The sequence below is a fragment of the Bombus bifarius genome, unplaced genomic scaffold (assembly GCF_011952205.1).
Source record: "Bombus bifarius isolate JDL3187 unplaced genomic scaffold, Bbif_JDL3187 scf7180000009343, whole genome shotgun sequence".
Lineage (NCBI taxonomy): Eukaryota > Metazoa > Arthropoda > Insecta > Hymenoptera > Apidae > Bombus > Bombus bifarius.
In genome coordinates, this window is record NW_022885057.1 from 815997 (window position 1) to 828179 (window position 12183).

At 32.5% G+C, this 12183-nt stretch overlaps 1 protein-coding gene across 1 annotated transcript; it reads left to right on the forward strand.

The window, feature by feature from the left end:
• Positions 1-3527: 3527 nt before the first annotated feature.
• Positions 3528-4820, forward strand: LOC117215089 (charged multivesicular body protein 6). The gene is made up of 4 exons (XM_033461524.1): positions 3528-3737; positions 3817-3926; positions 4004-4437; positions 4569-4820. The coding sequence occupies exons 1-4, from the start codon at positions 3672-3674 to the stop codon at positions 4613-4615; spliced, it is 657 nt and encodes a 218-aa protein (XP_033317415.1). The 5' UTR covers positions 3528-3671; the 3' UTR covers positions 4616-4820.
• Positions 4821-12183: the final 7363 nt, after the last annotated feature.

Below are 12183 nucleotides of genomic sequence, written 5' to 3' on the forward strand. Positions count from 1 at the left end.
CACGTTCGGATGAGCAGTTAAACGTAATCTGTTAATATTCTTCCTGCGTGCAGAACAAGGATATAACAGCCACGAGCTTCGATGAAGTTTTGCTAACCATCGTACAGCAAGAATACCAGTTCTTTTTTTCATTCGATACCCATTAATATCAATATGTATCATTTTCTTTTTTTCATATAAAATTATTCTGCCGGTTTTATGCTTTAATCGTTGAGATAAGATTGGGCGATCAAACATATAATATTTGATCGATATCCAATTTTCATGTGTTCTAAAAAGCATTAGTTAGGGTGTGAAAATTTTGACGATATCGTATTGCCGTTATTAACGAAAGGATAATCTGAAGAAATATTTAAGGAACGTTCAATTTCGATGAATACACTTTTCCATGGGCCAACCGAATCGATTATAGAGCGAGTATTTTCAATGTTGCTAAATTTTGTAATATTACTTAACCGCACTGACCCGCGTTAGTTTCTAACACAATTGTACACTGTTCTCTGTACTATCGTGACATTTTTCGTTTGTTTTATTATGTCATTGTTCCAGTTTTACCGCAAACGATTGGTACCTGCTTGTGCAACTCGTAAAATAAAATACGATAAAGGTCATTATATAACTTTCCGTTCCTCTCGCTCCTCGGATCGATTCTCTTACCCATCGCAACGGGTGTGTTCGAATCAATCAAGCAAAAGTTGTTATACTTTAGATGCTCGTTCTTAGAACGATCATACGAATCGATAGATAACGCGACAATTATCTTCGAAATTGTGAATATTCGAGATCTCCGTAGCAGTTGTAGGCGGAAAAGTAAATATTTCGTTCAAGTTAGCTTCGAAACATATATATTTATTGCTTGTTTTTCAATTTACATATCGTGTTGATCTATAAGATCTAAAAATTGTTTCGTGCTTTAACGCTGTATCATGACTGCGATCATCAATTTTCGAAGAGTTGCTAAATTCTTCTCCTTTTTCGCTTCTTTTGGCTGCCATCGATCGATCGTTTCACGATAACTATATTTTCATACTATAAATTGTGTCATTATTTCTTTCATTAATTTTCTTCGCGCATACAAAACAACCACGCAAACGTTCTCAAACACACCAGCACACGAGCACAATAATTTCATTCGTCTCTTCCTTAAGATGAAAAAGAAGAAGATATTTAAATAAACAAAAAAGAACAAGTCTGAGAAACAATTTTTCATCGATTTTTTTCAATCAAAATGTTAAATAAAAGAACTGCATCGTAATCGTTGTGTGCATGTGTGAGAAGTGAAAAAGAGTCCACGAATTTCAACACACTCGCTTTGATCCCGTTCATCGTTGTCCTTAGTTTTGTGATATTGTATTTTTGTTGTCGCGTGAAACAACCGAGGAATACCGAGTGTTTTCTGTGTACACGGCATGTTATGAATTACAGGGAGAGTTTTAGAATCTCGTCATTCACATTGTCGAATTAGGGAACCATCTAAGTAATTTCTGTTTAAAACACGTAGTAAGAGAACGGAGCGAAGGTTTTTAAAAATATTTTTTACGACGCCTCGTGAGAAATACAAAGCAAAGGCAGATTGATGAATAGCATGAAAGAACGAAACGGAAGCTCGGCGGTATGGTACAGCTTGCAATGAGAAAACTTGCAATATAACAAGCAATAAATAAATCACTTTTAATTCCATGTATATTAAACAATTATGTGGATGCTTAATGAGATTTATTGAATTTAAACAAGCATAAAGAAAAAAGAAAAAAAAATAATAAAGCCAGGAACTAAGACGAAATACTGATTTTACATATTCTTACTAATCGTAAACGATTACAATACGTATAGCGACATACTAAATTATACGATTATGTATCGATTAAAAAGAACAGATTAAATGAAAATGGTAAATAAATAATTATTAAACTAAAAAGCAAAAAAAAAAAACAGTACGATTGCGGGCGGGAATCGCCACGAAGACGGTAATGTCTAATCTATATAAGTACGTAAAAAGTTTCAATTTTACACTACCGATAATAATGACATAACGGTAAGGTTCTATATAAGATATAATGATGATTTATAATAATTATAACATTGTACAGAATATTTATGAAAGGCGCGCTGCTGGCGAAAGAGCCGCGCGTTTCTTTGTGTGTTCGTAGCTCGCGAACGCAAAATAAGAAAAGAAATAAAAGAAACGAAGGAGGAATAGAGATAAACGGTGAATAAATGTGAAACAATACGAGCAAACAAATGAAACACGTTTATCTTTTCTTGTAATCAATAAAAATTGTTCGAATTAAGCGTGGCTTAAAGTCGTCAGTAAATTTTCAGGCATCCATAACAAATGTGAAGGAACAACGCGCGACTCTCTATCCAAAAGCGGCTAGACTATAATGGATGTTTTGTAAGATAAAGCAAAACGATCACGGATTATATTGAGATCGCGTTCAGAGAAATGTATAATCGATTACGTATTCGGGATAGCTCGAATTTACTCGACGACGCCTTTCTCGATGGGGGAATAAAAAAATGTAAGAAAAGAGATAAAAAAAAATTAAAAAAAATGAAGAAAAGAAGAAGTACGAAAATTGCGGCTCTTTTCTACCGCGAATATATTCGAGCATAGCGACATGGTGTGCTGTCAAAAGGTGAAAATTATGGTCCTCAAAATTTAAGCGGAAAAGAGTAACAAGACGCAAAAAAATAAAAAATAAAAAAACAAAAGCGAAATAAAATAGAGAACAAAAGATAGAAAGTGAGAGAATTTATCCGCCGTAGATGTGTGGCGTAAGAAAGGGCCGATAATCTAATTCATTGTGTATGTATACAGACAGAAAATAAATATAATATTGCGATTATAAATATTAAACTAATAAAGAATAACAATATTGTACCCCTCTGTACATATAAATATATATTATAATACGATGATTATTACTATATGATTTATTATAAATATATATACATAAATATAAATATATCTCATGAATTCACATTATTATGTTTATTATTGTTTACTTATTATTATTAAAATTATTATCATTGCGATGATAACGAGAAGGATGATGATGATGATTATTATTATTATTATTATGATAATATTATTAATATTTAAGAAAAGGTTCACAACGTGCCGTGTGTATGTGGGAATAAAATATATAATATAATGGACATTGTTCAATTCAATCCAATGTCTTGTCGTTTTTCTCTTTCCTTGTTTTCAGTCTCATATCATATCCTTATCACTTTAGATAATATTCCTTTCTAAATTCCATAAAGATATTTATTCTTGAACATTAGTTAAAAGATTTAACATATCAAATTCATCAATTATAAGTTTATTGTGCTTCTTTGCCTAATTAAATTTAAAAAATTTAATTCTTGAGCGATATACAACAATAGTACCGTTATTTTATTATTAAATTTTATGATAAAAGGCTTATTTTCAATAAAATAAAATAAGTAATAATATACATATGTATATACATATATTTTTCGCGCCATATAGTTTGAATTTTAGTCGAGTACGAAACTATCGATAAGTCGACCAGAAAATATGGCGCCAGCCATGATAGATTTCGTTATTAGTGTCTTAAGTGATGTGTCAAACGTGACATGAGTTTTTTTTCAAATTCCGTATGACAGTTTAATTAATACCGTTGTACATTATCTAGAACGAAATGGGTATTTTCTTTGCAAAGAAAAAGCCACCGAGCCGTATTACCGAACAGGACAAGGCCATTTTAGTACGTTGTTTCACACATTTTCTAACCTCAACCATTTTTATTTCAGGCACATATTAACTGATTTCTAACATTTTTACAGCAACTGAAACAAACTAGGGATAAAATCAAGCAATATCAACGAAGAATCGAGCAAAATCTCGAAAAAGAACGGTTACTCGCAAAAAAACTTATACAAAATAAACAAAAAGAGTAGTTATTAAATTCTTGTCTATTGTAATTTTAAAATATCTTTAAAACATTTGTTAAACGTTATAAAATCTTTTCAGACGTGCTTTACTTCTTCTACGGAAAAAGAAGTTCCAAGAACAAATATTATCAAAGACTGATGGACAGCTAGAGAACCTTGAGCATATGGTACATGATTTAGAATTTGCACAAATAGAGTTGAAGGTTGTAAATGGCCTAAAAGTGGGTAATATTGCATTGAAAAAACTACATGATTTATTATCCATTGATGAAATTGAAAAAGTTATGGACGAGACTAAGGAAGGAATTGAAAAACAAAGGGAGATTAATGAAATATTGTCTGGAGAACTTACAGAGAATGATGAGAGTGAAGTTGAAGCAGAGCTTAATGCTTTGTTAGCGGCAGAAATTGAAGAAAAGGCACCAGAAATACCAGAGGATGTAACATTACCAGAAGTACCAGAGGATATAACATTACCAGAAGTACCAGAGGAATTACCAGAAAAGAAGATAGGTAAATACATTGTATAATATACAAATAAATAGCAATACTATAATACACAAATAAATACTATCATGTTAGATTTATTCTTCTATTAGAAAAATACATTTAATCCATTCATTTAGCTTCTTTTTATTTTGCAGAGCGTACGAAAGAAAGAACAAAGGAAACTGTTGCTCTGGAAGCATGAACAGGTGATAAATATCATTAGTAAAGTTTCTATTCTATTGGCACTTTGCGCAGGGGTCTCTGTATATATGTACAGTACCTTATATGTAAGGCTCAGTGTGAATAATTCTCATCCAAAGGGTGTAATTGAAAGAATGGAAGTTACGTTTTATTAACAAAGTCGTTTAAGTGCTAAAGACTGTTATTGTAAACTGCGTATACATATATGGTTTTGATGCTGTGAATACATAATCCAGGCAAATGTACATTACTCTCTCATATATTACATATACCATGTAAGTTTCACAATAATTATGTTTGTACTATCTTACATGTACAAATATCTTTTTATCTTATTATTGGCCTTTCTTATGTGTAGTTATACAAAAATATGCAGAAGTTTAAAATCTTTTAATAAATGTGATTTTATTTACAACATGTTTCAGTAGATCTTATTCTCTGCAATAAATTATACAAATTTATAAACATGATTCAACAAAAAATTGTACATAAATCATAAAACTTTTCTCCAAAATGGAGATTATTTTGGATTAAAACGGAATAAAGTATATTAGGTATCTTCAACGTTTCATCCTTCTAAATATTGTTTTCGAATAGGAAAACACTTATATAATGCAGCTAGTAATGCTCGTTATTGATATCAATCCTATTATTGCATTGACCATACATGTTCTGAAATCTATATCTTTTCGTTACTTTTCTTCCTTTGTTTGTTTATTTTCGTGGAAAATATTCATATAATATATAATAATAATCATATATAATAGGATGATAATAATCATTTATCTTTTATTAATCTAGAATATTTAAATTTTTCCCGCAATGTAAAATTGCACAGTCATATGAATAGAAGGTTACACGTGATCAACCAGCTTAAATTATTCAGGAACTGATAAGATAAACCAACCACCGAGACGTTCTCAAATACCTAGTATCTTCAGAATATTTTACGCTTATTCTATATGCTCTTAGCTCAAGTTACAACGCAGATAAAAATATATTCACTTCTATTAATGATATGAATAAAATTAATGGAATTTATGATTTCACATGAAATATTTTGTTTCTATTTGTCTGAATTGAGAAAATATAGTGCGATACTTGGTACCATTGAGCTACGCGTCATAACGTAATATAATTTGATCTTTTTTTTTAAGAGGAGGGGAAATGCAATTGCGCATACCCTGTATCGCTACGTGCCCCCGGATTATGTGGGGCTCGGCAAGATGTTAACGCCTCTACCCATTAAAACCCTCTCCTCATTCTCTTCTTCATCATACTTCAAACACTTCGGTTATCGAGCAGGTCACTTATGTGACTACTATAAAAACTTTTTGTTTTGTTAATGTTCCTTTTTCGAAGTTAACAATGCGATACTTTTAAATTTAGAAATAACATAATATGAAATAACATAAATCATTGGAGAGTCACTTTATCCCATACGGGTATCATAATTATATTCATAAATTTGCAAATCAGTTTTATAGGATGGGATGGTTTGTAATTCTTTAATGATTATCTATCTCTATTGATTTGCAAATATATAGCAGATATGTAGAGCTTTTATTCGTCATTTTAATGTCTATGTCCATGACTAATGTTTTAATATGCGAAATATCTTGCATCATGAGATTATTTGTAACAATTAGAAAAACGAATTTAGCTTGTTATTTAGATTTTAACTTATTTATTCCCCAACTGTCTTTTTACATATAGTGAAATAAACATTTGTTTTTACTGTGTCCAACTGCAACATTGACGCTTTCGAAGTTTCCACAATTCTATAATCCGAGATAACACGACTTTCCTGATATCTTCCTCCCAAATTAATTTGCCGCTTTTCATTGTCAATGTATGTTACATTCTAACGCGAAGTAAGCTGAATTATTCAATGGAACCAAATGTCAGCTGTTCATTTTCCATATTTAGTTATGTAATTTCGCAGTGTCATAACTTTCCAACTTTCCGCGCTCGATGAAAACTACATGTACGTTCATATCGTAACATTATACTCAACATACAATAGTACATCCGTAACGTCAAAAAAAAGTTATCCACAAAGAACTGTCCTCACTAGATAATATATCTTTTGTTTTGTGTAGATAATATATCTTTTAAGTTTAATATTTTTTCTAATCTAATATTTTAAATTATTTTCTGGTCTTTATGTTTAGTTTCAAAATCGAGTCACTAATCCATCGTTTATTTTACCGGTGACCACCTACGTTTTCATAATATTTGCATCTCGTGTCTTGTACCGAACAACGTCAACGTCCAACGACTTTGTTAGATTCAACGAAGCTTGTTTGTGCGGCAGAAAACGTCGTTTGAATAGACGATGTCTGATGTATTTAACTTGGTCTGTCGAATCCAGATAACACCAGCTTACGGCGCCAATAACAACGTTCGAATTGTTTTAACAAATCTCATGGCGCCTACGAAATCGTTTCGTGGTCACTAAACGATTAACACAATTTCAATGGTCAGGGACAGAATCCTAACAGACTGTAAATCAAGTAATAATTACTAATAATCAATTATCGTTGATTAATCGTGTTGCTCACCCAGAATCGTACAAATAAAAGTGTATTCGCGCCTAACGATTGCGGTATCAATTACGACGCTAATTGTCCTCGAAAATTGTCTCTCTTTACCACTTGCAACTCAATAGAATTTTTATCGAGAGAGCTTTAAACGACCATTGATTGACATATAGCAAACGTAATTTGCACTGTATACTCTTTTTCATCAAATGTTTAATTTTTCAAAATATTACATTTGTCGAAGGAATGATGCAAATTTATTCCTTATTTACACGATAGATTAATTGTATAAAATTCTTTATACTCTTTTTAGCTGCTTTCCGTCATTATACCTTGATACCAAAGAACAAATTGAAAAAATATTACATGAAGAAAATGGAGAGAGGATAAGAGTTAAATGTTAAATCGCATCGACAGACTATCATAAAAATACAAAATTAATTCCAAAACCAGATATTTCATGTTAAATATATTCGATTTGAACGGAGTCTATGATGCAAGATCGTAAACTTTACGCGAATTCGCGAAGTCGTTGGGAAACTGACGTTCGCTGAATGCCGGTAACACCGGGAAACGACGAATAAAACGGCGATCACTTGAACAACTGTTTTTAGAAAATCTGTCAAATTATTCACAATACGCGTACAGGCTGTGCAATTCTAGTAGTAAATTACAGGAAGTATCACAGCCTCCTGATATTTAAAATGACGCCTGTATGGATCAACGATTCCCTATTTAAAACCAGATGACCTTCGTGAAATGAGAGAGACGAAGAGAAAGGAAGAACGGCTGAGGAACGGGATCCGCTGACTAACCTCCGGCCATGAAGCCTTCGTTTTATTTCTTTTTCTTTTCTCCGAGTCCGAACATATCATTCTCCTTATCTGCGAGTGTGTCGTAGATCCGGGAATTTCAGCAAGTTCAACGGTTTGTGATCGATTAATAAACGAATTAAGTGACGTCAATTGCTGTATGATATGACACAAGAAGGACATTATCTTAGAACGTGATTCTCTTTTTATCGTGAATTATGTTACTTGGAATGCAGAATTACCCATCTTTAACTTTAACCCTGTTATGTCCTTTGGCTCATTTCATATATAGTCACATCTTTTTTTTTGTCCAAAAAATTGTTCCGCTCAAGAAGGATACGAATGAATTACTAATATATGTTATTCTCCATTTCAACTTTATATTAAATATATCTTTTAAATGTTAAAAGTCTCTTTACCTACAGGAACGAGAGAAATGTTGGAAAATGAGAATTCAAGAATAGTAGTAGGGTAAACTTTATCTGAATTTTTAGGTTCAAACATAATTGGTAAAAAGCGGAGGATCATGATTGATCATAAAATATGTAAGATTCAGGCTATTTTTCATTTGATTTATTATTATTTTTGAATTTACTTATTAATTACAAGATATGTAAGATTCAGGCGATTTACCTTTTATCTCGGTCTATAGGAAGCCCTACATTCGATATTTTTTACCAATTGACTGTTGCCTTTCTTACCACAGTACAATATCTAGAATATCTATCCCAATGATTTCATCGTCCAAAAATTCATCGTCCAAGAATACTTGCGAATGTCAATCTTGTTACTTAGCATCGATTCTCTTCCATTAGCAATAGCGTTACTGTACCAAACAGTACAAGGTATAATTTTGCGGGAAACAAGTTAGACGCAATTTCGACGAGCATTTCGTTTAGATAACAAGAAGTTTTACCGCGTAATTTACTACTTTAAATATAGCATCCAGTGATTCTTTATTTGTCAGGAGGCAAACAAAGTTATTTCCTTAACTGAGGTAGGTATGCAAATTACGATCAACAACGAAATAAATCGCTGTTTGTTTATTTTCCATCTTTTATCAAACAAGCATCGTTATATTAAATATATTAAATAAATTTACTATTTCTGAGATTATTTAAATTAATTCAAACATAGAAAATATTGCGACGGTATAAGCTTGTTATGCATCGGATTTTGCTCTATCTACATAAGTTTAATGAACGATTTCATCTCACGATAAACGACTTCCTTGGGTGGCAAGGATTTTCTACAAGAATGATTCCATAGAGTATTTCGCAGACTCTTGCAGAGAGAGAGAGAGAGAGAGAGAGAAATATATCTTATCTTATTGGGAATAATGCAGATAAAACATTGAGACGACAGTTTATCTGCGACGCATATATATACGTGACGTCTCACAGGTAACGTTTCCAGGCTACGTCTCCAGTCTTGAACTTAATGTTTTCGTCAAAGCCTGACCTCCTTTAAATACCTCTTATCTTGTAATTACACATCTTGCTATCGAAAAGTTGAAGTTCTGGAAATTAACAGGCTGTTTCGTAAGGTGTCACATGTTTAACTTCTTAAATTTTTTACTGTTCGGCTGAAGAAAATTATTACGACAAAATGAATAGAAGGATGCTTGAAACGATTTTACAGCTTCCCCATTTCCATTTTCTAATTTGAAGCCTAAGGATCCAAGTTTATTTTTATTTTCTATTGCATTAAACTATTGAAATTGTGTTTAAGATAAATATTTTCTAATTCTGTTGAAATTTCATCGAGAGCTTGTACTGCATTATTTTCAAATAAACGTGCCGATACGTAAAATACAGCCTTCCACTTCATCTCTCTCTCTCTCTCTCTTTCTCTCTCTCTTTCTCTCTGTCTCTCTCGCCATCTACATACTTCTCCTTTGCAATTTTTACTCCAAACAGAAACAACGAATCGTCTTGTAATAACAGTAACAATGCACCAATCAGCTTAAATTACCCGCTGCATCGATTTGCATACATTGATTCAACTTCGTCAGTATTCCTTCGCTGAATTTACATTGAATCGCTCCTAAACCTATCCCCTTGATTTCAAGTGCAAGATACCTCTCTTATACAATATGTAACAGTACCACGTGCAAATATCCCTCGTCGAAGGTTGCGGAAGTGCGATGAGATAAATAAAAGTTTTAGTTTATTTGAACAACATGATATATGGGATTTTTGCATAACAATGGAATCTGGCTTCATAACGCTATCTCGAATTATTGGAAGACTTTGTTCACTATTGAAGAGAGTTAATAATTTTTACGCACGGAATAAAACGCAAAGGATGGGTTTCGAATATATATTGATTAATGATAAACTAATAATCTGGGTATATCAGACGGTTCTCATCTGGATACCCTTCTTGTTTCATCGATTCTATGTTAAACTATTGATAACGTTTCGTCGGCGGTAATTTTCCTGAAATTTATGTCTCACGAAATCTTGTAATAAGATTTATGTCATAGTACAGGTAAACAGATATATATTTTATATAGAATTACTTATGTATTTACTAATACTTAGCTTCGTCCTTAAATATTTAAAATCAAGTTATAAAATATTCTTTATACATCTACGAAAGAGATATCTGAATATTCTGTGTGGAATAATAAAAAAAAGACCTAAGATATCGTCTCCAATGCGTGTAGTAGATTATATCTTAACGATCATGGCGTACATAATTTGCTTTTTAAAAAGAGATTACATTGATGAGGTGTTCTATAAAAATAGTTTTCGAATGGAAATGGGTGTTTAACCCATATTAAGTGATACGTAGAAACTTGAAAGGGTTTAATAAACAATTTCATCGAAGACGGTTCCAAAGAGAAAGTCCCGTTTTACAGCACTATCTAAAGGAGTGGTCGTCGAGGAGAGCCATTATTAAACCAAGTGAAAAAAGGAGGTAAAAGATATCAGTCGAGGGGAAAATGCTTTAATTGGGCAGAAGAACAATAGCATAAGGCGTTGTACCGACGGGACAAAATGAGTCATGCCTACATACAAGGTGAGACAACTGAATTCTTAATATTATAGAAACTAACTTTATATATTTCTTCATCATCTTTTTACTAGCAAAAACCAGCTCCAAAATTCTCGTTACTACACGCATTTAATCGATATTGATAATTAATTAAAAACAAATTTCCGTTTCGAAAAAACCGTTTCAACGTTGGCAATAAGATAGTCAGATTTTACAATGTGCGTGTAAATGCTGAATTTATATTGCCCAAGAACGTCGTACTTTATTTGAAACACCGGAAACGATATTTTCATAGGAGGTAACATGCTGATGAATATCGTTCCCTGTACCCATTTAAATTATAATTTTTCAAGAAGCCGGCGTTAACATTACCACTTAGGTAGTACATTGAACTTTCTTAATCTGTGGAAGAAGTTTTAACAGTACTACAGTATAACAGTAGTATGGTAAAAACGGCGACAATTATGGCCTTGTTTGCCTCTTAAAGACGCGAATTTTAATGACACACGCGACATCACGTTTATTACGTGTTTCTAATAATACCTAAACAATCTTTTGCGACATTAATGAGTTAAAAAATTCATTGTATTAAGTTACAGAATTGGATGACTCATCGTACACCTGGGAGTGTATGAAGAACACCGGTGAGATTTTACAAATAGAACGAGACACGAAACATTCGTCTCGTCTTGAGAACGTTAATTGTACCGTTGCGCTGCTTGGAACGAGGCTGGGAGACGCGTCCACGATGCTGAACAACTGAACGAAGCATTTCCCGATCTTACGTCGTTCTAGATATGTACATTTCTTTCTTTATCAGTTCATATTTTCCCTTCCTTTTTTCCGTATTTCTTTTCTCGTCGCCCAAGAAACACTCGGCATCTTTTGTCTCAATTAAATGGCACGGGTCAATTGAGAAGCTGTAGTAGATGATAAATTGAAATTAATGTCTGTGTTCCTAGATCATGCTTTGACGTTATTCCGATATTGCACACAAACAAAAAAAAATACACCAGACTAACCGTGAAATCAATTCTTTATCTTCACAACTTTGTTTGCAGCTCTAGATAATGTTTCCAGCTCTGGTGCCATTCGCCAGATAGTACTGGTTAAAAATTATTGCCAATAAAATCTTAGATGATTCATACCTGCAAATATTTGTACGCGATGCATGCAGTATTTGAAAAGGTAGAAAAATATGTAAAGCGGTG